The sequence below is a fragment of the Callorhinus ursinus genome, unplaced genomic scaffold (genome assembly GCF_003265705.2).
Source record: "Callorhinus ursinus isolate GAN/ISIS: 27379988/994484 unplaced genomic scaffold, GSC_fseal_2.0 scaffold51, whole genome shotgun sequence".
In the NCBI taxonomy this organism is placed as follows: domain Eukaryota; kingdom Metazoa; phylum Chordata; class Mammalia; order Carnivora; family Otariidae; genus Callorhinus; species Callorhinus ursinus.
This window is the reverse complement of record NW_027397113.1, coordinates 9,330,433-9,354,119: the sequence shown is the minus strand read 5'-3', so window position 1 is coordinate 9,354,119 and position 23,687 is coordinate 9,330,433. Positions and strand designations below refer to the sequence as shown.

The 23,687-nt window shown below is 57.5% G+C and overlaps 3 protein-coding genes and 2 long non-coding RNA genes across 9 annotated transcripts in view; 3 read left to right on the top strand and 2 right to left on the bottom strand.

The window, feature by feature from the left end:
- LOC112829653 (uncharacterized) overlaps positions 1–2,769 on the bottom strand; it is a 14,311-nt gene extending 11,542 nt beyond the window's left edge. Inside the window, exon 1 of one of the 2 annotated variants that reach the window (XR_003209736.2) lies at positions 2,587–2,769. This is a non-coding gene — a long non-coding RNA (uncharacterized lncRNA). Of the gene's footprint in view, positions 1–1,756; positions 1,878–2,586 lie in introns of those variants that run through there. The other variant, XR_012375513.1, reaches the window with a different exon arrangement.
- An 87-nt stretch (positions 2,770–2,856) lies between these two features.
- CCDC86 (coiled-coil domain containing 86) lies at positions 2,857–9,076 on the top strand. Of its 2 annotated transcripts, XM_025879265.2 has the most exons (4): positions 2,858–3,693; positions 6,356–6,485; positions 7,993–8,067; positions 8,222–9,076. In XM_025879265.2, the coding sequence occupies exons 1-4, from the start codon at positions 2,936–2,938 to the stop codon at positions 8,336–8,338; spliced, it is 1,080 nt and encodes a 359-aa protein (XP_025735050.1). In that variant the 5' UTR covers positions 2,858–2,935; the 3' UTR covers positions 8,339–9,076. The 2 variants fall into 2 exon arrangements, with proteins under 2 accessions (XP_025735051.1, XP_025735050.1); XM_025879266.2 differs by lacking the exons at positions 7,993–8,067; positions 8,222–9,076 and adding an exon at positions 7,290–7,965 and having other exon boundaries at positions 2,857–3,693.
- Positions 9,077–9,964: 888 nt separating this feature from the next.
- Positions 9,965–11,704, bottom strand: PTGDR2 (prostaglandin D2 receptor 2). Its single transcript, XM_025878352.2, has one exon. The coding sequence runs from the start codon at positions 11,702–11,704 to the stop codon at positions 10,505–10,507; it is 1,200 nt and encodes a 399-aa protein (XP_025734137.1). The 3' UTR covers positions 9,965–10,504.
- Positions 11,705–11,708: 4 nt separating this feature from the next.
- Positions 11,709–19,699, top strand: LOC112829043 (uncharacterized). Of its 3 annotated transcripts, none has more exons than XR_012375511.1 (6): positions 11,709–12,577; positions 12,877–12,971; positions 17,554–17,750; positions 17,900–18,057; positions 18,146–18,307; positions 18,725–19,699. It is a non-coding gene; the product is annotated as an uncharacterized lncRNA (long non-coding RNA). The 3 variants fall into 3 exon arrangements; XR_012375512.1 differs by lacking the exon at positions 18,725–19,699 and adding an exon at positions 18,481–18,712; XR_003209649.2 differs by lacking the exon at positions 18,725–19,699 and having other exon boundaries at positions 18,146–18,712.
- Positions 19,700–21,482: 1,783 nt separating this feature from the next.
- The window catches only part of ZP1 (zona pellucida glycoprotein 1), a 9,803-nt gene continuing 7,598 nt past the window's right edge, over positions 21,483–23,687 (top strand). The window contains 2 exon segments of the mRNA XM_025878351.2: positions 21,483–21,987; positions 23,195–23,316. Of these exon segments, the coding sequence (XP_025734136.1) occupies positions 21,795–21,987; positions 23,195–23,316 (315 nt within the window). The 5' untranslated portion in view covers positions 21,483–21,794.

Sequence of the window (23,687 nt, the reverse complement as noted above, 5' to 3'; positions counted from 1 at the left end):
CTGGAGTGGTGGGGGGTGGGAGGGATCGGGTGGCTGGGTGATAGACATTGGGGAGGGTATGTGCTATGGTGGGCGCTGTGAATTGTGCAAGACTGTTGAATCACAGATCTGTACTTCTGAAACAAATAATGCAACATATGTTCAGAAAAAAGAAAAAGAAGATAGCAGGAGGGGAAGAATGAAGAGGAGTAAGTCAGAGGAGGAGACGAACCATGAGAGACGATGGACTCTTAAAAACAAACTGAGGGTTCTAGAGGGGAGGGGGGTAGGGGGATGGGTTAGCCTGGTGATGGGTATTAAAGAGGGCACATTCTGCGTGGAGCACTGGGTGTTATGCACAAACAATGAATCATGGAACACTACATCAAGAACTAATGATGTAATGTATGGTGATTAACATAACAATAAAAAAGAGTTGTGGCTCTGAGGTCAGACAGCTCATGTGGATCGTGCCTCCCCCACTTATTTGCTGTGTGACCTTTGCAAGTGTCCCAGCCTTTCTGTGCCTCAGTTTCTTTATCTGTGAAATGGGAGTAATATCAACAGCACCTGCCTCACAGCATTGTTATGAGGACTGAATGGGTTTGGAGAGAGAGACAGAGAGAGCCCTTGAAAGAATGCCTGGCCCAGTACTGCTCGCCCCAGTGTTTGAGCCTGGGTTCACCCACAGACAACTGTGTGAAAGGACTTACATGCAAATAGATCTGTTCAGAAAATGACCCCAGCAAGCACCTGTAAGGGAGTGGGAAAGTGAGACAGGGACCAGGAAGAAGCCAAAAAAGAGTGCATGAATGACCAGGTTGCCTTCGCAGACAACTAGGGCTCGGTCCTGATGGGGGCCTCTGCGGAGGGTAGAGAACCCCTCAGCAGCCCTTCCCCAACCCCAGGGGCAAGGAGGCTGGGATGGGCAGTAGAAAGCAAAGGAGTCCCAGCAGTGACTGTCACATCAGGCTTTTCTGAAAAATTCAAGCATCTCCCCTGGGCCCCTGAACACCACTGATAACATACTGACACACCGAGCTCAGGAGGGAGTGGAGGGTTCAGGGCCAGAATTTGCTTGATGTCTCCACACTGATTCAAAAAATGTCTATAAAACACCCCCCTTCCTCACACCACCCGGGCAGGGATCTGAGACTGCCCTCTGAAGTATTTTAAGCAGGGCCCACTGGGATACAATCCACCTGGCCTTTGCAAGCATCGCCTCCAGCTGAGGACAGGAGCTCAGGAAGCAGGGAGCAGAAATTGGCCTGGAGCAAGGCAGTCGTGTATAGTCTCCTCCAGCCACCCTGGCAATGCACATCGGGCTTGGTTCTGAGTGGCAGGCCATTCAGGCCTCCAGGCTGCAGCAGAGAACTTAAGGAACCAAGAGTTGGGGGCTAGGAGAACTGAGCGAGGATGGGTCCTAGCTGCTTCTGCAGTGGAGAGCTGAGCTACTGGGCAGGGGCCCTGCCGGGCCTTCCAAGGCCCAGGAACAGGAGGGCACTGAGCCTACAGATGGAGCCTCTGAGAAGGGCCAGGAAGGTAGAGGCTGACACCTGATTACTACACAAGGGCGCGACTATTTCTGACGACATGAAGGGACAGTGGGGAAGCCGTACCATCACCTGACCCTTAGGCAGGTGATTTCAACAGGCTGAACTCATTAGGATGTATCTTGGATGCTGTGGTACCAGCCAAGGGGCGAGAGGTATTAAGGGATTCTCAGCCCACACTTCCAGCCTCCAGCAACCTTTGCCTGGGTTTTCTTCCTCCTCACCTCCTCCTTGATCAGCACTCAAGACTCCCAGGACCCAATCTGGCATTCACTCCTGCTGCAGTGTCAGAGTAACTCAGCAGGTGGGGGCAGTGCTCTGGGTGCTGAGGGCCTGGATGTCTGCCCCGCCTTCCTTCTCTGTCCCCTGAACACCCTTGTACTGCTTCCCAGGCCCTCTCATAACCCGTCAGCTGGAGAAACAGTGGTTTGTCGATGAAGCCAGAGGGACAGCTGGACAGGGGTCCTGGGATCCCCGAAGGCCATCCCCAGGCAGTTCTAAGACTTAAAAGCGCGGGGATACAGTTGGGCTGCTTCAAGACATTCTTTGGTCAGATACATGCTGTGAGCGAAATCAAAACTTCCTCTTGGGTCTCATGCAGAGGAGTGGGGGGAAGGCAGGCTCCTCACATGCTGGGGCAAGGAACTCTGTCTTGGCTGAAAAGAAGGTCAGTGGTGATCTGACCACTGTTTCCAGAACTGGGGCTGAAGGTCCAGGACACAAAGGTAGTGCATCTTACCAAGGGGTAAGCACCTCAACTTCACGCATGAATGGTGAAAATGTTGAAAAGGGAGAGCTGTAGATTTGATATTTAAGCACAGGACTGGGAGAAGGGAAGGAAAGGGTTACCCTTAACATGTAACTCAACAGATTTCCCGATCCCAGGATTCGCCAGGTAGCATAAACTCTGGCAGTTATGAGTACTCCGACAGGACCATTTTCGATACACTGAGCTCGTGCAAAATTACCCATATTACCACTGAGAAGACCGAGGCCCAAAGAGAGTGGGACCCTTGTCCCACAGCAGCGAGTTAGCGGCAAAGTTTCCATGGACCTTTTTCCAATCTTCTCTCCCGGAAACGGGACCCCGACCCCCTTCCCGTCTCCTCCTGCACACTCTTTCTCCACCAGGGAGAGTCTGCACAAAAGGCAAACGTCCACCTCAAGCTAGAGCTCCCTGGCGGGTAAAGGCGCCCAACCTCTTTGCGCACGCGCCTTTTAAGCCCGGCCGCCTCGGGCCCTCGGCCCCGCCTCTCCGCCCCTCACCAACATGGTCTCCCGGGCAACGGCCCCTCCTGCCTCGCGCAGACGCGGCCGCTCCCCGCGTCATAGGACCGCGCCGGTCGCCCCAGAGTCGGTGGAGGCTGCACGTGGGCTGAAACTTGAAACTTTCAGGCCCGGCCATGGATACGCCACTCAGGCGCAGCCGACGGCTGGAAGGCCTAAACCCTGAATCCCCCGAGACCCCCAGCTCAGTTTTGAGGGCGAGACGGGCCCTTGTGGAGTTCAGGTCGGATCCAGAAGAAACGAAGGAGCCCGGGTCTCCGAGTGCGCGGCAACCCGACCTGGAGTCCCCCCGCTGTCAGCCGGAGACAAGCCCGGAATCACCTATTCTACGGCAGGGTGCAGGTTTGGGGTCCCCCGGAAGGGAGCTGGAGCCGGGCCCAGGGTACCACCAGGTTCAGCAAGATCCAGGCGTGGAGTCGCCCCAAACGCTTCCGGAGTCGGGTCCACAACCCCCCGGATTTCAGCCAAAGCCAAGTGGGCAGTCAGCAAAGTTCTCCCAAACCCAAGAAGAACTGGACTCGGAGTTGGCCCTGAGTAAGAAGGAGCTGGCCTCGGGGTCTCCCCAACATCAGCTGCAGCTGGGCCCAGGATCCCCTGAGCCTTACCCGGCTCAGCAAGCGCCGGGTCCGGAGCCCTCGCGACCACTACAGGAGCCGACAGCCCAGTCACCCGGCTCCCCCCAGGGTCAGCACGAGCCGAGCAAGCCACCTTCCGCCGGGGAGACGGTGAAAAGCGGCCAAGGGGCAAAGAAGCGGGCAGGTTGTTCAGCCCAGGCCCCAGCGTCCAAGAAGTTGAAGGAGGGGAAGGAGGTTCCTGTAATCCCTAAGGGAAAGCCCAAATCCGGGCGGGTGTGGAAGGACCGCTCCAAGAAAAGGTGCAGTTGGGGAAAGCTAGGCAGGGGTGTGGTTCTCTGTGGTGTTGGGGCACCAGTGCAGCCCGGAGACAGGCTCAGGGATGGAGAGAGCTCACATTTGGGGGGTCTCACACAAACAGGTAATTATAATCAGGCTGTGGTAAAATGCTCTGGGATCCCAGGGAGGGTGAGACCATGCCCTCAAAGGTTATTTCTGTGATGCTTTCCTCCTCAGAGTACCTGTGTCCCTCTCATAGAGTACCTCATTTGTTTTCATTCAACAAGCATTACCTCTGTCTGCCCGCTTTCCAGTGAGGGAAGCAGAAGCAAGTAAACCAGCCCTTACTTGGTAAAAAGCTGTGAGGTCTTCACCAGCTAGTATCTGTTACGGTTATTTGCCCTTGTGTTATACGGTTATTTGCCCTTCTGTTAAAAAATATTATGGAGCACTGAGCCTGTAGAACACTGCTAAGCATTTTGGTAAGGACCGGCCAGTGCAAAGGCCTTGCAGACAGAGGGACTAGCATGCCGCATGCCGTTAGTCTGCACGCAGCACTGTGAAACCTCTGGTGTTAGGATTATCCTCATTTTACATATGGGGAACTCAAGGCTGTGCAGAGAAATCAGGGAGTTATCAGACCATAGGACTTCACGGGTGAAAGCAGAGAGACCAGTAAGGAGGCGGTTGCAGTAGAACTAAAACACATTCAGAAGCTGCAGGTAGGTCTTGTGGATAAGGACCAAAGGGCCACTGAATTGATGTTTGGGCTCTTTGAGGAAGCAGCTTCGGCGGGGGTTGAGCAGAGCCCAGAGACAGTGGATGCAGCACCTGCAGCAGAAGGTGTCCCAGCAAAACGAGGGATATGGAGGGCGGCGGTGGGCTGGGAAGGCCCGGCTGCATCCCCCCCTCCTTCCGTGCTTAGGCCAAATGCCACCTGCACAGTGCCCCTTGGGTGTGTCATCTCCCTCCTCTGAAGGGCAGTGTTTGGTGAGCAGCGACCATGTGCAGAGCATTGTGCTAAATGCCTCTCCAGCCTTGTCTCATTCCCACCCACCTTTGGAACAGGAACCATTCTTGTCTCTGTTTAATGTGGGAAGTTGCTGAAACTCCGGCTACTTTGCCCAAGATCACCCAGGTGGTAGGAGGCAGATCCCGGCCTTGAAACCCAGGCCTGTCTGCCTTCAACCTCCAGGTAAAACCGATACTCTGGATCTGTGTCAGCTCAGTAGTGTAGCCGCCAGGCACACGTGGCAATTTCAGTTTAAGTTGGTTAAAATTTAAAAACTTAAACATTCAGTTCCTCCATCACACCAGCCACATCTCAAGTTGCTCAGCTGCCAGTGACTAGTGGCTGCCTCTCTGGACAGTGTAAATATCGAGCCTTTCCACCAGTACAGACAGTTCTGCTCGGCAGTGCTGCTCTAGAAGGAGGCAGCATTGTGCCCTGTGGCCCTGTGTGTGTCCAGGTCCCCACGGCCTTGTCCCTTTGGGTTTCTCATCACAGGGGTGGGGAGGAAGTCTGTGCTTAGGACGCCAGGTCTTCAGCAGGAAGTCCTAGGGGAGAGGGCGAGGGAGCAGTCGAGGGTCGTTCTGGGGTTAGAACCAGGCTGAAGATGGACAGGCCTTTAGCCCTGGGGTCAAGGTCCAGGCTGTGTGTACCAGACTCCTGTGGAATAAGGGGAGAAAATGACCCAGAAGAGCAGTATTGAGGGAAGTGGTCTCTGCCCTGTGCACCGCAGCCTTCAGAAGCTGGGGTGAGCCCACCGACCTGCAGTGACCATTTGGGGCACCATATAATGGAAGTGGATGAAGAAGAGCTCTTTCAGAAGTCAAGAAATTGGTGGAGGAGGCAAAAAGGCCACTATGAGAGGATCTGCTAAGGAGAAAAGGCGCACGGGGCAGCCGCAAGGCTGCAGATAGCTCAAGGAGAAAGACCTACGGAAAAGGAGAGAGCGTGGTTTGTGACCCCCACCCCCGTTCTCCTCATCTGCTCAGCAGCACTCACAATTGTACTGGTCTAGCTTCGTCTTGCTCTTTGACATTCCTTTCTTTCCTGGAATATTTTCTAGCATGTCGTAGATAGATCATTCCACCCATATGCAGTATGCTTATCTCTTACCAAGATAGTCCTGTTTTTCCTGGGACTGTAATGTCACTGTCACACTTAGGAAAATCAGGACATCCCCGGATATCTTCTCATGCCCACTACATTTTCACATACCCCCGCACTGTTCTGAAATGGAATAGGCCGCCCCTGGAGGGAGTGAGCCCTAGCTCCAGAAGCATTAGCACCCAAGCTGAGCTTGCTTGGCGGAAGCAGCAGAACCTTACGGAAAGGCTGTGGTCTGGACTCTGGTCACGGGTTTCAGTCTTGACAGCTGTTCAGGTACAAGGTGACCTGGCACAGTTATTTAACCTCTTTGAGCCTTGGTTTGCTCCTCTTTAAAATGGGAAGAACAAAAGTACCATCTCAGGGACATGTAACTAAGGCTTAAGAAATGGCAGCCGGCATGCCTGGGGCCCGTTTCTGCAGACCTGGAGGGGTGCTGCCTGGCGAACGGGCAGGGGAGGATGTAATTCTGCCTGGGTTCTGGGGAGGAAGGCCTGGAGCCCAGAGCTGAGGGGAGAGCGGGCATGGGCGCCTCCCACAGATGACACGAGCGCCCATTGTCTCCCTTCCAGGTTCTCCCAAATGGTTCAGGACAAGCCCCTGCACACATCCTGGCAGCGGAAGATGAAGGAGCGGCAGGAGAGGAAGCTGGCCAAGGACTTCGCCCGGCACCTAGAGGAGGAAAAGGAGAAACGCCGGCAGGTGAGGGGCCAGCCAGCCAGGCTGAGGCTGGAGCTCAGGGGGCTCAGGTGGTGACTGCTGGAATGGGCCTGGCGGGGGGCGGGGGGGCGCTGCTGGCCCTAGGAAGGCAGGGAGCCTGGCCAGAAGTAGAAGTGCAGTCTGGGACCGCAGGGTGGGGAAGCCCAGTGCAGCGTCCAGTTTAGCCCAGGGCTCTGTGAGAGACTCAAGGATGGGGAGGAGCCCAGGACAAAGCCCCCCGCAGTGGCCCTCACTGCTGATCAAAGCATTTGGTGAAATGGGCTTCAGGGTCCTCGCTCAGGTAGGAAAGCCTTATCCCCAGTACTGTTGCCATCATTCTCCAAGAGACAGCTACCACGCATCAGCAAAGTGGATACCCCACACCTTCCTCATGCTCTCTCCCTGCCCCTCATCCCCAGGTCAGAAATGCCTGCCTAGAGGTCCACCCCCCCTGACCCGTTCGGGCTCCAGGAAGCCCCAGCAGGCAGCACACGAGAGTATGAGGTCTGCGACCACCCCACCAGGACTGGGGTTATCAGAGGGATGTCACTTGTCTAGTAATCCCAGGGGCACAGGCCCAAGCCTGGCCACCGAGGGAAGGGCCTGGGCCAGGCAATTCAGCCATCTCTCCCCTATTTTGAGGCACCCCAGTGCTGCTGTGTGCCAAGTCCTTATCTTACTTCCTGTGCGGCCCGGACTACCTCTTGAGCAAGACGGGCTTCTTGTCACCCCTGTCCCCCCCCAGGGAGTGTCCCCAGCCCTTCCCTGACAGGAGCCCAAATCTCACTTCTCCTTTCTCCTCCCCAGGGACCCAGGCCACCCTTGCTCCCCTAAGTCCTCAAAGCCAGGAGAGGCCTCAGAGCCGACATCCCTTCGGGCCCCGCCCAGGGCAGCAGTCAGCATAGCCAGAAGACACTGGACTCCCCATCCCTGAGACAGACTCCAACTAGATCCATCTCTGAAGTGTTCCCGCCAGGCCGGTACCCCTCGCAGGCCAGTGCATGCATGCATTCGTTCATTCCTCAGGGCAATCCGCAGTAATGGCTTCACTTCCAGTATGGGGCCTTGAGGCACAGAGAGGTTAAGCAACTTGGCCAAGGTCACCCATTTGGAAGCAGCAGAGCCAGGATTTGAACCAGGCCCAGATAGCCTCTTCCCGGTGGCCTCCACCCCTTCTCCCCTCCCCGCCGCAGCTGATGGGGCGGGGGGTGTGGGGGCCATCATGCATGTGCCTGAGTTTGCAGGTGGGGAGCCACCTGCGTCTTACCTCCCCGCACCTACCATCCTATCTAAGCTGCGCGACCAGGTGCCCACCTTCTCGGCTGCGGTCACGGGCAGGGGCATATCTCCTTGCTGGCCCGCCCCGCACACACCGCCAGCAACAATCGAGCCGGGATGAGAGAGTCTTCCCTCTCCCTGGGAACTCAGCCAGCTTTCACTACCCTGAGGCCTAAGAGACCAGGGCTGCCCTGGCTCCCAGCCTCAAATCCCCATCCCCTCTGTGTTCCAGGAGAAGAAACAGCGCCGGGCCGAGAACCTGAAACGCCGCCTGGAGAATGAGCGGAGGGCAGAGGTTGTCCAAGTGGTGAGTGTTGTCTCGCTTGGGGGGTCTGAACTGCGGCCAGGCTGGGCGCTGTGCTCGAGATGCCTCGGCGCCCCTGCAGGGTGGCCTCCCTTTCCCCAGGGCACAGGGCAGAGACGACAGCCACACTAATGCCCTCTCCTCACACCACCCCCAGATCCGAAACCCTGCCAAGCTCAGGCGGGCGAAGAAGAAGCAGCTTCGCTCCATTCAGAAGCGGGACACGCTGGCGCTGCTGCAGAAGCCACCCCAGGGGTCAGCAGCCAAGATGTGAGCGCCGGACAGCCCAGAGGCCTTCTGTGGCCAACCGCTGTGTCAGACTCGCCCTCGTCGGGCCACTGGGCCACTGGTCACATGCCTCTGCGGGGCACGGCACTCCGGCGCTAGCACCACCCCACCCCACCCCACCCCAGAGGGGCTCTGAGCCTTCCAGGGCTCTCAAGCCCAGAGGGAACCTGCGGCCTGGAAGAGACTGGAGGAGGGAAGAGTTTCAGCCCCGACCCCCGCCTCCTTCCTCCTCTCGCCTCCTTCATCAAGCGCCTTGCAACCATGAAGGGTAAATTCTCTGGTTCCTTGGGAGCTAACAACTGGAGGGTGACTCTCTAAAATGTGTATTTCGTCTCAAGGTCGTGGGTCCGACCCAGGCCAGGAGGCTGCAGTCAGGAACCAGTCCCCCTCGCACCATCCCAAAGGCTGCTTGGGGTGTCTCTGCAGCCCACTGGCCCTGTCACCCAGCCAACTAAACCTGGCTTCCCTGACTTTTCAACACTGAAAGGAGGTTTCAGGGAGTGAGGTCCCCCCCCCCCCCCCCCAGCTCCCTCTCGCCTGTGCCGGACTCTGCAGAAGCCCCACGGATCTGATTCACTCATGCCATTCAGTCTGTAACAAATATTTATTGAATGCCTGTTGTGTACAGGCACAATTCTAGGTATCGGGGAATACAGAGGCCCCTGCCCACAAGGAGCTTTCATTCTGATGAAAAAACATAATAAACAGAAATGGTATTGTGTTAGACAGTAGGAAGTGCTACGAGTGAAGCAGGGGATGGTAGCAGGGAACATGGGGAGGTGTGAAGATGGACGTCGGGTTCGGTCAGCTGTGCATCTGTTCATCTGCTGAGCACCTGCTGTGGGCAAGGCCCAGCACGGTGGTAAACAGTAAGCCGCGCCCCCCCCCCCCCCCCACCCCCCCCACCGCGGTAAACAATAAGCCCCCCCCCCCCCCCCCCCCCCCCCCCCCCCACCCGGGGGGAAAAAAGAAACCCCCCCCCCCCCCCCCCAGCCTGCAGCCCCAGCCAGGAGCGGCACAGGCAGCACTGGACCAAGATTCCACTAATGTTTCACCCACCAAACAGTTACTGGCCACAGCTCTGTGCCTGGCCCTGGGACAGACCCAAGTGCAGTGGTCTTTGTCTTCTAGTGCATGGTGGGTAGAGAAGACATGTCAGGGCATGGGTGCACTAGAAGGAGGTCCGAGTTAGCCCTCCCTGCTACAAATGGGGACAGCCACCCAGCTGCTGTGTGGTTGGGAGGTGGGCATTGGAAAGATTTGGGACTTAGCAGCATTGCCCACAGGGTATTGCATGGTAGAATACCAGGCCCATACAGATGTCGGATTTGTGAGGAAATGTCATGTGCTGTGGTCTCAGGGGCCGCTGTGCACATTCAAATACTAAGAAGACCTTAAGCAGAGAGGCCCACTGCACTTGGATTAGCCCAGGCTGACCATGGCACCCCTTGCTCTTTCTACCTTATAATCCCCTTGGTTGGTGCTGGGGTCAGTAGGGTAGAGATGAGGCCTCTTACAGGCAAGACCTTTAGTACCTTGGGTATGTTGTGGGTGGTGGTGGGAGGGGTGTTCTTTCACTTACTAAACGGTAATTGAACCACATGGTGCTTAATGGTGAGTATGCAGACCCTATACTTCAGGTAAGTGTATTAATCTCCATGTACCTCAGTTGGATCATGGGTAGAAATTGGAGCTAATAGAACCTGTCCCTCAAGATTGTGGGATCAAGCGTCTAGTTCAATAAACGTTGGTTAGGTGACTACATGAAGAGTTAGACTGGACCAGTACTTCCCAAACCTTTCAGTTTTCTACTCCAAACGCACACATCACTGGTTTCCTGTAAAAATACTTCCCTCCCTTCCCCTCCCGCCATCTGGTAAAGCTGAGCTCCAGGAAGGTACATCCTGAGTACCCTAGTTCGAGAAATCTTGTGGTTTTAACCCTGCCTTGGTCCCCATGGGGTCCGCGGACCAGCAGCGCTGACTTCGCCTCCTGGGAGCTTGCTGGAAATGCAGAATCTCGGCGACCGCCCGGCCTGCCAACGACGGTTCTGAAGGTACCTGAGTCACGGGAGGCGTTTTAAAAGGCAGACGCCCCGTCCCGGCCTGATTCTGCCCCCGGGACGTTCTCGCGCGCGATCGCCAGCCGCCCCCTACCCCGACATGGTGCTCAGCGCCCGGTTCAGGGGGCCCCTCTCGTCCTGCGACCTGGAGCGGGCCCGCTGCGCGGACGCCGTGCGGCCGCCCCACAGCCAGGCGAGCAGGCGCGCGGGCCTGGACCCGGGCGGCGGGCGGGCGGCGGGGCCCGGGCGGGGGCCGGAGGGGCGGCGGCGGCGGCCGCTGCCCAGGCCACCCAGCTCGCTGTCGTCCAGCAGCACGCTCTCCAGCACGCTCCGCAGCGAGCGCCGCAGCTTGTGCAGCACGTCGGGGCAGGTGAACACGTAGAGCAGCGGGTTGACCACGCTGTTGATGAAGGCCAGGCTGGTGACGAAGGGCAGGCCGCGCCACACGAGCGGCCGCAGCGCGGGCTGGGTGTGCGCGCGCGCCTCCAGCAGGCTGAACACGTGGTAGGGCCCCCAGCAGAGCGCGAAGGCCGCCACCACGGCCGCCACCAGGCGCACGAAGCGGCTGGGCCGCGGGCGGCCGCGGTGGCGCAGCTGCACGCTCACGACCGCGTGGCTCGAGGCGATGATGGCCAGCGGCACGACGAAGGCCAGCAGGAACTTGCTGACGGCCAGGGCCGCCTGGCGCGAGTTGCACGTGGCGTCGCGGTCGGGCCCAGGGTTCAGGAGCAGCACGTTGTAGTAGCACATGATGCGGCCGTCGAGCCGCGGGATGGTGTCCCGGAACACGAAGTAGGGCACAGTGTTGAGCACGGCCAGGGCCCAGAGCCCCAGGCAGACCCTGTGGGCCGCGGCCACCGAGCGGTGGTTCTGCGCCCACACGGGCCGCACCACCTGCAGGCAGCGGTCCAGGCTGATGGCGCTAAGCAGGAAGCCGCTGGCGAACATGTTGAGGAAGAAGATGGACGAGTGCAGCTTGCAGAAGGTGGTGCCCAGCTCCCACGAGTGGCCCACGGCCAGGAAATAAGTGAAGAAGGGCAGGGTGGCGGTGGCCAGCAGGTCCGACAGCGCCAGGTGCAGCACCCAGGTGGTGACCACGGTCTGGCGCATGCGGCAGCCCACCACGAACAGGATGAGCCCGTTCTCCACCAGGCCCAGCAGCGAGGCCAGCCCGTGCAGCAACACCGAGGCGTGGTCCATGTAGCGGATGCTGGAGTTGCTGTGCCTTTGGATGCGGCTCATCTGCTCCAGGATCGGGCAGAGCGGCTTCAGGGTGACGTTGGCTGACATGGTGAGCTCTGCGGTGGAGAGAAGGAGGCGCTGAGGTAGGCTGGGCAGGGGCAGCCGGGGACCCTCCCCAGGAGATCTGAATCTGCCCCGTGAATGGTATGGATGACACCACAGGGGATTAGTGAAGTTGAGCAAAGACAGTAAGGTGGGGGGAATAGCATCCCAGCTGCACCCCTGCTCACTGCAACCTTGGGCGAGCCATTTAACCTTCCTGAGCTTGTTTCCTCCTTTGTGACGTGGATGTCAGTCACAACAGGACCTAGATCCTACAGCTGTTGGGCATGTTCAGTGAGTTTACATACATAAGCATTTTTAGAGCAGAGCCCAGCGTGCAAGAAGCACTACACCCGTGTTGTGATTATTATTCCGCAGGTCCCCTGGGGTCACATGGAGAAACAGAAACAAGGCCAGGCCATACAGGACTCCTTTTCCCCATTCCCAGGGCACTGGGGCACCAACGAGGTCCCACCTAAAGGGCAGGAGGGGCCAGCTGGTCTGGGGAATGGGAATGGGAGAAGTCTGTGTCTTTAAGGGATGCGCCCTCCCCACCCACAGCACCCTCAGATCTTGCCTCTGCAGCCTCTCTGGGTGGCCCTTTGCTTCCACAGCACTGGCAGGTTGGGTGTGTTGACCTTGAACAGTGGAGCCAGCCCTTCCTCTGGTAGTTGGAGAGGAAATAAGATAAGAGCAAGGAGAGAGCTGGGCATGAGGAACTACCAGACCTGGGCCCTGGAGGCCCAGTGGGGCTGGAGGACTGTTCCCCTGACCAGGGGGGCAGCCGAGCCCATCAGCCCACCCAGGAAAACCCAGCCTGCCCATTTACTTGCTCAGTGATGCTCTCATTCAGCAGATGGTCATTGAGCAACCTCTCAGGTAAGTGCTGCGGCAGCCGACCTCTGGGGGATGTGCAGACACCCCAGATGTGCACACCGACAGCCTCCTCAAAAGCCCAAGACCACCGAAGTGAAGCTGGTTGAGATGGGGGAGGCCTGAGGGGGAGGGGTGGGAGGCTGCTGACAGGAGGTAGGGGACAGGGAGCGGGTGTTGGGGACTCAGATTGTCCTGGGGCCCCCCTGTGTGCCCGAGACCCCGAGAGGCCCTTTACATAGGTGCTGTCTTGCTCAGGACTCGAGAAGAAAGGCTCTAGAACTTCACTCCATCCCATTTTACAGGGGAGGAAACTGAGGCCCAAGCCACGCACATAACACGGACAAGCGGAGCTGCAGCAGTTTAGCGCTCGGCCCGTTCTCTTTCCCACGCCTCTGCTGTAAGCAAGCACCTCTGTTGTAAGCAAGCGTGGATGGAGGAAGAAGGGAGGGAAGTGGGGGGTGGTCCTCAGCACTCCCATTTCCAGGGGGAGCGCTGTTGGCCAGGATGAGAAAATCCACAGTCTTCTCCAGGTATCACGGTCCTTTGTGAGGTGCAGCCCCAGGACATCAAACTAGATTTTTCCAGGCAGACGAGCCCTTGGAGCTGGGGATCACAGGGAGGTGGGTGGGGAGCAGTTGGGTCCGTGCTCCCCGAGAATGCTCATGCTTCCCAAGCGTTAGAGTTTGCAGAGCAATTGCACTCACAGTGACCCTGTGAGACCCCATTTTTCAGAAGAGGAAACTGAGGCTCAGAGAAGCATAGCAACGTGCCCAACGTCGCTCAGCCGCAGTGGAGCAGCTGGGACTCCACCCAGCAGACAGATGAGTGCCATCCCCTCTCTGCACTGAAACGTTCCCTTCACTCCAGCAGCCTCTTGGCCAGGTCCCTTGGGGATGCCCAGACAGCACAATACTGCTACTCCCAGGGGACCCATCAGGTTTGGGCTTTCTGGCTGCTTGGAGCTGGCACCCAGCCTCCTGGGATTCTCAGGGAGCGCGGCATCTAAGGTCCGGCTCTGGTGGGGGTTGGGGCAGAGAAGGCAAGCTTTTAGGGTCAGTTACCCTAAGACTGCTCCTCTAATCTCCCCTCCCCACCGCCCCAGATTGCTTGTGAGCATGGAGAGAGGCTTCTGTGGGTCACCACTGTGCCTGGCTTCTAGTGCCTTCCCTTCTGCAAGCAGCTCGTCCCCTCCAGTCTTTGGTAAACCCACCCCTCTGCCTAGTCGTTAGGAGCCTGTCCCCTGGCAAAACTGCACCTTCCTTTGTGGGTCCAGAGAGGGCACGGAGGCTGCCCAGCCCCTGGGCTATTGCTCCCTTACCTGGGCACAGAAGGAGCACAGGATTCCCGCCCTGGGGACAGTCAGCTCCCGGTGGCAGCCTGCCGAGGAGGCGCTGTGGCACCGCACGGGGCAGGCAGAGGCAGGGGAGTGAGGCTGAGGGAGGAAATGGCTACCCGCCCCAGAGTGTGTGTCTGTATGTGTGTGTGTCTATGTCTGTGTGTGTTCAGGGGTGGGGTTGCAGGAGGCGGGGACAGCCAGAGGGTGAGTTGTCACAGTGGTATTCAGTAACAGCCATCTCCATCAATGAGAAAGGGACAAAATTGCTGGCAGCCCCTGCCCCCCTCCCCTGCCCCCCAGAGATTTTGCAGGAGCCCTGGGTCCCTGCAAGGGCAGATGGGGGAATGGGAGCGTGCCTCCGGGGCTGCGTTTGAGGGCGACCGCTGTGTAGGAGAAGTCCGTGAGGGAGAGGACATCTCGTGCATGGGTCCACTGTCCTTGGGTGCCCTCTCCTGACCCCATAATCCTCAGGCAGGCAGGGTGCTGGCAGTGGGAAGAGCAGAGGCCAGGCTGCCCCTGCAGCCCTGGGGGGCGGGGGGCGGGCAAGCCCCTCCCCCTGGTTTTGCCATCTCGGCGCCACCCCTTCATTCACAGAGTGCCAGGCACACAGTAGGTGCTCGGAGAAATCAGTCCTTTTTTCTTCTGGGGGTGGGGGTGGGGTGGTGGGGGGAACATGGGTAGAGACTGCAGGGCAAGGGCTATGCAGCTTTTATTTAAAATGGGCCCGGAGCCCTACAATGAGCTAATGGAACTTTATTTTGGAGTTCGCATTTAATGGTTCCCCAAGTCTTTGCTCACCAAGCGTCCTGGGGTCAAATTCAGCGTCCCTGCACCTAGGAAGTGCTCAGTAGAACATGCGTAAAAACTCTCATATCGAGGCAAGGGCACCCCCTCCCATGGGATTGACTCTACAAGACTCTTCCATTTAGACGCAGGCTCCATCACAGGGCCTGGCACTTAATAATCTTGTGGGAAGCCTGCGATCCCGAGTGAAGAATGTCTAAAATACTGTGACCTTGTGATGGGGATAATATTTTTCACTGCAGCCCAAGATGGCAGATCAGTAAATGACTTGATTATCCAAAATATTAGCATGGGGAATTCTTCTTTCCTGTAGGTCACGGAGGGCCTGGTCTTCCAGAGACAAGTGTTTGCACCCCTCCCTAAAAAACAGGCAGATGTCTCCATCCTGCTTTGGGGAAATTCCCCCCATCCTGACCCACCCCCAGCCCCAACCTGCTGGCCCGCGGCCATCCTCCGAGGGCATGCCATTAGGGTAGTGTAGTGGGTGAGCTCAGGGACTCTGCAGCCAGATCCAGCACTGCCACTCCCAAGCTATGTGACCTTGGGCAAATAACCTCACAGCAGGAAAATAGGGTTTTTAAGAGGGACTCCTTCTGCACAGCCCCTGCCTCAAAGTGCAAGGATTGGTGTGCACAGACTGCTCCTGGGGCTAAGAAAGAATCCCCCTTTCCCTCCTATAGACACATTTTGACAGGGGAGCATCAGGCTTGAGCCCCCTCCCTCGGGATCTCAGCCCTTCCTTGCCTCCTCCAGGAGGTACCCTTGTGCAGTGAACATCCTGCACAACGTCTCACGGCGGCCCTGCTAAGGGGCTTCTTACCTGACACCCTCATTCGGACCTTTCCCCCAACCCCTGTTTCCAATCCTGTAATCACAGTGGTGGCTCCTCCCAACCCTCCCTGAGGACAATTGATGAAAAGTTGCTAAAACAAAAAAATAGTCCAGATGGGCAGGGCCCTAAGATTTTCTAAAGAAGACAGTGACGTTTGTTCTGGCAGGGCAGGGTGGCAGGGGGCTTGACTGCCCTCCCGCGGTGGAGACGGACGTCTCGGCACGTATTCCCCAGTGCCACGGTCCCTCAGCCCCTAGGCGCGGGATGCTGGGGCGGGGAGGCAGGAGTATCAGGAACCGGGAGCCAGCGTCTGCCCCTCGGAGGGAGCCTTGAGGATAGACAGGAACAGAGGGAGCCTTAGGTGGGGGCTCGCTGGCTGGAAGCAGAGGGCAGGAGCCTCCAGTGACCAGGCATCAGGAGCTCAGGCCAAGTTTAGAAGTTAGAGGACCCTTAGTGGAGCCCTCCCCAGGGTCAGGCTGGGGTCTTCAGGAGGACGCCAAGACTGCCGATGGGCCTTTACTGAGGGGAGAGTCCGGGGGAGGGTGACCGGGGCCTTTGGGAAGGGCCTAAAACCATACAGACCAGTGACTCTCAGCTGAGTGCACATCGGGACCTCCCAGGGGGGCTGGTCACACCGAGGCTGCTGGGCCTCTCCCCCAGGGGGTCTGGGGCGCAGCCTGGGCATTTGCATTTCCATCAGGTTCCCCAGCGGATCCCCGTGCTGCTGCTTCTGGGGGCACAGAGGACGCTGACCCACTGGAAAGGAGAGTCGGGGTCCTTGGGCCTGGGGTGCTCGGAGCAGGGGGCAGCAGCTCTGCCTGGAAGAGAGTGCTTAGCTGAGGGGCTTCCCCCAAGGCCTCCCCTCCCTGCTGTGGGGGTCTGAGGAGAGAGTGAGCCCAGCGCTCGGCCCCAAGCCGGCCCCCAAGTGACAATGCAAAAACCAGCTGCCTCTTATTTAGTTATTTTTGGTGCGCTGCGTTTCCATGTCGTCTTCTTCCTGGCTCCAGACATTGCACTTGCCTTTTTCAGTCACATATTTGCCAAAAACCTTATTTTGGAAGCCCATGAAGTCCCTACCATAAGAGGTGAAGCACAGGATCCCACAGAATCCCAGGAGCGTCAAGCCCCCTGCTCCAGAGTCGAAGTAGGTTCATCACTTGAGGCTGTCCGCAGTGACGCTGACATGGACGTCAGCGAGGCTGTGCCTTGCCAGACAGAACGTGCGGGAGCCAGGGAAGGGAGAGAGCCTTCCTTGCGGCTGGCGGTGCCTCAGGGACCTACCTGCAGGGTTTAGAGATTAAGGAGCCTCAGGCCCAGGGAAGCTGGTGTCCCGACCTGAAGAGTGGGGATGTGGCTGCCCACAGGGACATTTCAGCCTGGCTTCTCTGAGCACTGGGATGAATCCCTGAGCGGGGGGGGCTGTCTTCAGCCCAGCCCTGCCCGCCTGTCCAGGGACCCCCCACCCGCACCCCCCAGGCACAGGCCTGGTCCCTGAAGCACAAGCTTGTCTGTGGCCTGAAACTCGCTGTCACAGCCAGCAAGAGCAGAAGTCAGGTCCATCTCTGCGTCAACCTCAGCTACCCCAGGCAGGAAGACAAATCAAAGCCTAGCAGACCGCCACTGGGTCTCTGTGGCCTGTGGGAGCCGTGCAGACCTCACTCGGATCCAGCACACCGCCTGCAAGTGCCTGCACCTTTCCCCATGTCCCCAGCTTCCCCATTGCCTACCTACCTACCTATCTTCACCTACCCCAGTGCCTTTGTATGGCTACTACCTGGAATGCCCTTTGCCCCTCGCCTGCCCATCCAGCAGGCCCACTTTCCCAGACCCTGAGTGTCTCGGGCTCCCAAGAACATGTTTAGCACATCACCTGTTGTTTAACCAACGCAGAGAGTGGGCCCCAAGGGAAAGTATCCCCCAGCTTCTCCCCAGTTTCTCCCCAGTTTTCTTCCTCTGCTCCTGCCTTAGGAAGTAGGTTTCTGTTTTTCCTTTCTGACCTTTTTACAGAAGTTAATCAAAGAGGAAGTGAGACCCACAGCAGGAAGCAGGGAGGACCTGCCCTACAATCCACCAACCCCCTTACTCAGGAGGTCCTGGCGATGCCCACGTGCAGCAGAGAGGCAATGTGAGAGGACCTTGTCCTTCCAGCCTGGAGAGGCCCCGTCCTCCTGTGGCACCCTCCTGTCCCTGACCCTCATGAGCAGGTGAGACAGGGCAGAGAACTCACTTAGTGAGCCCTTCAGGCTCACGGCACCCCAGCTAGGTTGATCTTGTTCTTAATTCCATTCTATAGATTAAGAAATTTGAAACCCCATTTTATTTTTTTTTAAGATTTTATTTATTTATTTGTCAGAGAGAGAGAGCGCGCACGGCAGGCAGAGGGAGAAGCGGGGCCAGATGTGAGACTCGACCTGGGATCATGACCTGAGCTGAAGGCAGACGCTTAACCGTCTGAGCCACCCAAGTGTCCCAGAAGCCGCACTTTAAAAAGATAAAAAAGAAATTTAAAAGGTAAGAGATGAGCAAACAGGTTTAGAAAGAGGTCAAGTGGGAAGCCAAGACCCCAAGTCAGGTCACTCTGATTTGACCCTTTCCTCAGCAGTGAAAACAATCCGTGGCTTTTATTGCTCTTGCGTCCAAGCGACGCAGACTCTCTCCGTGCCGTCCGTGGGCCCCCTTAGTTCATCTTCACAGCAAGCCTACAAGTTAGGCACTGTTACTGGTCCCATTATACAGATGAGAAAATCGAGTCAGCGAGCGGGTAAGTGATTTTTCTAAGGTCTCCGGTGGTGGAGTGGGGGAGCCGGTGTCCTTTCCAGGCTGGTGCCTGTGGGCTTTTGCAAGAACTGGAATCATAACCAAGGGCTCAGAGCTCCGCCTCTCGGGCCAGTTTAGCACAGTTTTTCTCAAGGGCATTCTTCTGCCCTTCGCCAGGAGGAAGTTCCCTTGCTCTTTTCCCGCCTGTCCAGGGCCTTGGGAGACACCCTGCCATCATGCATATGGATCTCTCTGTGTATCTCATTCCATCCCCACCATCATCAGGCCCATCCCTACTTTACAGAAGGGACAGGTCCTTTCGCCCCTGAGCAGCAAGTGCAGGATAGAATCCCGGCTCTCAGCTCCTCCGGCTGGGGCTCTCTCCGCCATCTGAACCGTACCCCCTTCCCTTCGGGGACAGCTCTCTGTCACAGCAGGAGGCAAACACATGCGGAGGGAGTGACGGAGTAGGGAAACCACCACCCCTGGGTGAAGGTTTGCTGAGGGGGAGCAGGACAGTCGCATACCGGAGTCTCCAAGCGTCTCCCCATCAAGGACTGCCCATGTCCCAAGAGAAACAGTAACTTAGCAGCAGACGGGGCTCTTCCTGCCGGGGATGGGCTGAATGGTGCCCCCCATTCGTATGCAGGAGCCTGAACCCCCATCACCGCTGAATGTGGCTGTATCTGGAGGCAGGTCCTTTAAGGGGTGATTGAGTTATGGTGAGCCTGTGAGGATGGGCTCTAATCCAAGCTGAGTGGTGTCCGTACAAGAAGAGAAAACACGGACCCACAGAGCCACGGGAGATGTGTGCACACAGAGGAAAGACCACGTGAGGACACAGGGAGAAGGTGGCCATCTCAAGCCAAGGAGAGCAGCCTCAGAAGAAACCAGACCTGCTGACACCTTGACCTTGGATTTCCAGCCTCCAGAGCTGTGAGAAAATAAATGTCTATTGTTGAAGCCACCTGTGTGGCTATACCGTTTTGTCACAGCAGCCCTAGCAAATTAATGCACCTGCCAAAAGGGCATCACCTGAATCGAATCAAGAAGAAACACCAGGTCAACCCGCGTGAGGACCATTCTGTCAAGTTATCGGCCTCTACTCCTCAAAACATCAAGGGTACAAGGAACAAAGACCGATAGAGGGACAGTCCCAGGCTGGAGGAGCTCAAGAAGCCTGCTCCTGGTCTAGGAAAAAAACACTTTTCTCCTTTGCTGTAAAAGTCACGATTAGGACCGTTGGTAAATTGAGTAAGGTTTGTAAATTGGGCATTTGTGTTATACCAATGTTGATTTCCTGGTTTTGATCATTTTACTTGTATTTTAGGAAGCACACACTGTATTCGGGGGTAAAAGGAGAACCATTTGCAAACAGCTCTCAAATGTTATGGAAGAGAGTGTGGATGTGGGCGTCTGTGTACATACAGAGAGCGAAAGAGCGAAAACAAATGTAAAAAGACACTGTTAAAAAACAAAATTCAATTGAGTACATTTTTAACAACCTACTGGCTTTATGCAACCATTCATGAATCAGGCAGCATCCCTGCAGATAGGAAGGTGCTCAGAGGAGCTATCCAGAAAGACTTTTATAGGCAGAAGGGAGCAAGAACAAGGAACTTATACAAGTAAAAATGGGGGTTGGTTCATTGCAAGGTCACTTTCCTTTAGGGGATGGAAAGGGTCTGTTGGTCAGATTATTGGCTGAGGCTAATCAGACCATTCCTTTTTTTTTTTTTTTTTTTGGCTGGTTTAAGATTCCATTTCTGGGAGAGCCAAAACTGTAATTAAGTCTTGGTTTGATGACATGAGATTTAGCATAAATGATGCTATTTTGGGGCATGTTGTCTTGTTTTTAACAAGTTAATATCTGAGAGATCTGAGTGAAGGGTATAGGGAAATTCTTTTAAGTAAGTCTAAAATTGTTTCAAAAGAAAAAGTTTAAAGCCTTCTATCGTCCTTTAGGAAAAACCCACCTCACCAGCCCTTACCCCTCCAGGGACCCCAGTCGGCCTGAAATCCACTGTTTGCAGCCCTATTCCTTTATCACCCCAAATTCCCTCTGCCTCAACACGATACCCCCCCCCCCACCCCCGGTGCCCCCCCCCCCGTGCCTCTGCCACGCCTAGCCTGGCCCTGTGCCTCAACTTGCCCTGCACCCAGGGAGACCCTCCAAGCTCCCCCCACCTAAGCTCTAGTCATGGTGAAGTTCAAGCGCTAAATCATTACCACCTGGAACTTGTCACACCCATTCTTCGTCACTGTGTGTCTTTCTGTCCACCCTGCGAGCATTCTCCCCAGTTTGCTAGCAGGGAAATGAATCCCAGAAAGTGAAGTGTCCCGGCCACAGCTAGAAAGAGGAAGAGGTAGGGCCTGGGTTGGAGCCAGACTCTTGACCGAGCCACACGCCGCCCCGCTCCTGTGGCTGACACTCAGCGGCGTTCACTGGCAGAGCCTCCCCCACAGGAGGCTGGTGGTAACGAGGCCTTGGGGGAGGCCTTGGGGCTGCCTGGCCCACGGGAAGTGCTGCTGCCTATGAGCCAGCCTTCTTGTGGTTGTTAATGGACTTTATTTCTCAGAACGGTTCCAGATTTAGCACAGAGGTCCCATGTGCCCCGCACCCAGTGTCCCATAGGGTGACCCTCTCACATTCGGGCAGTAGGTTTATTACAGTTAATGAACCACTGTTGATCCACTGTTACGAACCTAAGTCCATTTCCTTAGCTTCTACCTCCGGTCCTTGTTCTGCTCCAGGGTCCCGTCCGGGAGGCCACAGTCCATTTCTTGTCCATTCTCGTGATTTGTCACTAGTGACAGCCATGGCCCCGTTAATCGCCCTGATCGTCAGGAGGGCCCCATGAGGGGCTACCAGTCTGTCTACTGGCCTGTCACCCCATCTGTCTGCCCGCTCTCAGGACACGGGCAGCGTCTTGGCCTCTGGAGTCTGCTTAGCCCCCACCCCCCGAAAGTCCTGTTAGTTACCTAACCAGGCCCGCTACCCACCCCCCATGGCCCCTGCAGCTTCTGGTGGCCCCAAGGCCCCAGTGCAGGCAGGAGGCCCTGGAGAGCTGGCCTGGATAGGGAGGGGACTATGAGAGACTTGGAACCCGCCCTTGGCTCCCCCCCCCGGCTCCCCCCCTTGGCTCCCCCCTCCCCCGCAGCCTCACCTGTACCAGAAGCTTCCCTCCTTTCCACCTCCCAGCCAGGATCACCTGGCTGAACCCCGCAGAGCCGGCCTCAAGGCCCAGCTATAAGGCGGGAAGTCAGGGTGAGGGACCGCTTTCGGGGCAGCCTGTCAGGGTCCCTGGCTGGGAGGGGGCCTTCGCTGGCCTTCAGGGCGGGAATTTCGCCAGAGCCCCTGGTGGCCAGGCAGGGCTCCTCCAGGTGGGCGCCCTTTGCCCCTCGAAGTTCCCACTTGCCACCTCCCCCATATAAGTCCTGGGCCTCACCTGGGCGGACAGGGGACTGGGGGGGTTGCTGTGGTGTGTGTGATGGCAGGAGCCTCGGCCGGGGTCTGGGATTGCCACGTGGCCCTGCTGCTGGTGACTGCTCTGGGGCTGGGGCAGCGGCTACACCCCAAGCCTGGTCTCTCCAGCCTGGGGTACAGCTATGACTGTGGGGTCAAGGGCCTGCAGCTACGGGTGCTCCCCCAGTCAGGCCAGACGGTCCGCTTCAAGGTGGTAGGTGAGTGTGGCTGAACCGTGGTCCCCACTTCCCCGGGCTGCGGGGGGGGGGGGGGCAGGGCCCCCCCCCCCCCAGCGGGAACAAAGGGGGGGGCCGCTCGCCCCCCATCCCCTTCCCAGGGGGGGGGGGTGGGAGGGCGGAAGGGGAGTTACCAGTCTTGGTTTCCCTGGTCACCCAGGGAAGTGTGCACAGGCCCTCTTGCTGAGATGCGGTCTTGATTCATGGGGCACAGGCTCTGCATCTGTGGCGGAGCTCAGCTGATGCCCAGGCTACTGGCCCACGGAGCACGCTGAGTGGCAGGGCCCTGGTGGGCCTGGCCTGGTGCGAAGAAAGGTGGGGGGCATTCAAAGGAGGATTTGAATCTGCAGCTTCTAGGCTCTGTGTTCTTGAACAACTCACCTGACCTCTCCGAACCCATTTCCTTATCTGTAAGATGGGAATGAAGACCCCCCAACCTTGCCCTGTGCACTGAACAGGAGTCCCGGGGGCATGCCCACACCCGGGGAGCACCCTGCTGCTCTGCTGACAAGAGGGGGTGCACCCCTAGGATGCGTCCCCCGATGACTGCAACAGCCGGTTAACCTGGCAGATAACCTACAACACGCCAGGCTCCCATCATTCCGCCCCTCATCGTGTGCACCTGGCAAAGCTCCCGCCCGGCACCTCAGCAGCCTCCTCCACAGAACGTGGAGAGCCAAGGTTACGGGAACAGGCAGAGAATACCCAGCCGGGTGCCTGAGACCCTGCTAACCTTTGCCCGCCCCCCCCCCCCATATCTTCATTCCTGCTTGCTGTTGTGTGCTGTTAACCGGGAACCGTAGCTGGAAAGATCAAAGACCAGCTAAAACTATTCTCTTACAGACCGTAAGCTGGTAGCAAAGCTAAGGCTGAAGCTGGGGGCTCCCACTCCCGAGTGTGGCTTTCTCAGCAGATGCTAACAGCCTCTGGCTTCACCCTTAAATGTTTTTGTGGGTTTTTTTAGATTTTATTTATTTATTGCCACAGAAAGAGAACACGAGCAGAGGCTGATGGAGAGGAAGATGCAGGCTCCCAGCTGAGCAGGGAGCCCGATGTGGGGCTCAATCCCGGGACCCTGGGACCATGACCTGAGCCGAAGGCAGACGCTTAACCAGCTGAGCCCCCTTGGCACCCCTCATCCTTAAACATCTCTGATGCTTCCCTTCCCTCTTTCTCTCCCCTGCCCCAGATGAATTTGGGAACCAATTTGAGGTGAACAACTGCTCTGCTTGCTACCACTGGGTCAGCACCAAGCCCCGGGCACCCGCTGTCTTCTCTGCAGGTTACAAAGGCTGCCACGTGCTGGAGAAGGTGGGGACCGGTCCTGCTCCGGGCCCACGGTGGGGCAGGGGGACACGGGGCATAGCTGGGAGCCAGGTGGACCTTGCACAGCCTCAGGCTGGAGAGGGAGCTCACGACCAATCACTGTGCTTGTCACAGCTGCCTTTGGGCTGGTGGGTGGTGGGTGGTGGGTGGTGGGTGAGGGGGGGGCTAAGTCCCGGGACCAGCCCACAGATCAGCTCCCTGCCTGACCCCCCCACCTCCGCCTGGGATGCTGGGCAGCCTCCCCTCACTGCCCCCCTCAGCCCCATCCCCCTCTCTCGCTGCCCCCCTCACCCCCATCCCCCTCTCTCACTGCCCCCCTCACCCCCATCCCCCTCTCACCTGCAGGACGGGCGCTC

Bases quoted from the DNA above. Each gene is read 5' to 3' on its own strand.
- CCDC86 (XM_025879265.2), top strand. From the start codon at position 2,936: ATGGATACGCCACTCAGGCGCAGCCGACGGCTGGAAGGCCTAAACCCT. The intron at 3,694-6,355 runs GTGCAGTTGGGG...TCTCCCTTCCAG, and splicing joins AAGGACCGCTCCAAGAAAAG to GTTCTCCCAAATGGTTCAGG. The intron at 6,486-7,992 runs GTGAGGGGCCAG...TCTGTGTTCCAG, and splicing joins AAAAGGAGAAACGCCGGCAG to GAGAAGAAACAGCGCCGGGC.
- PTGDR2 (XM_025878352.2), bottom strand. From the start codon at position 11,704: ATGTCAGCCAACGTCACCCTGAAGCCGCTCTGCCCGATCCTGGAGCAG.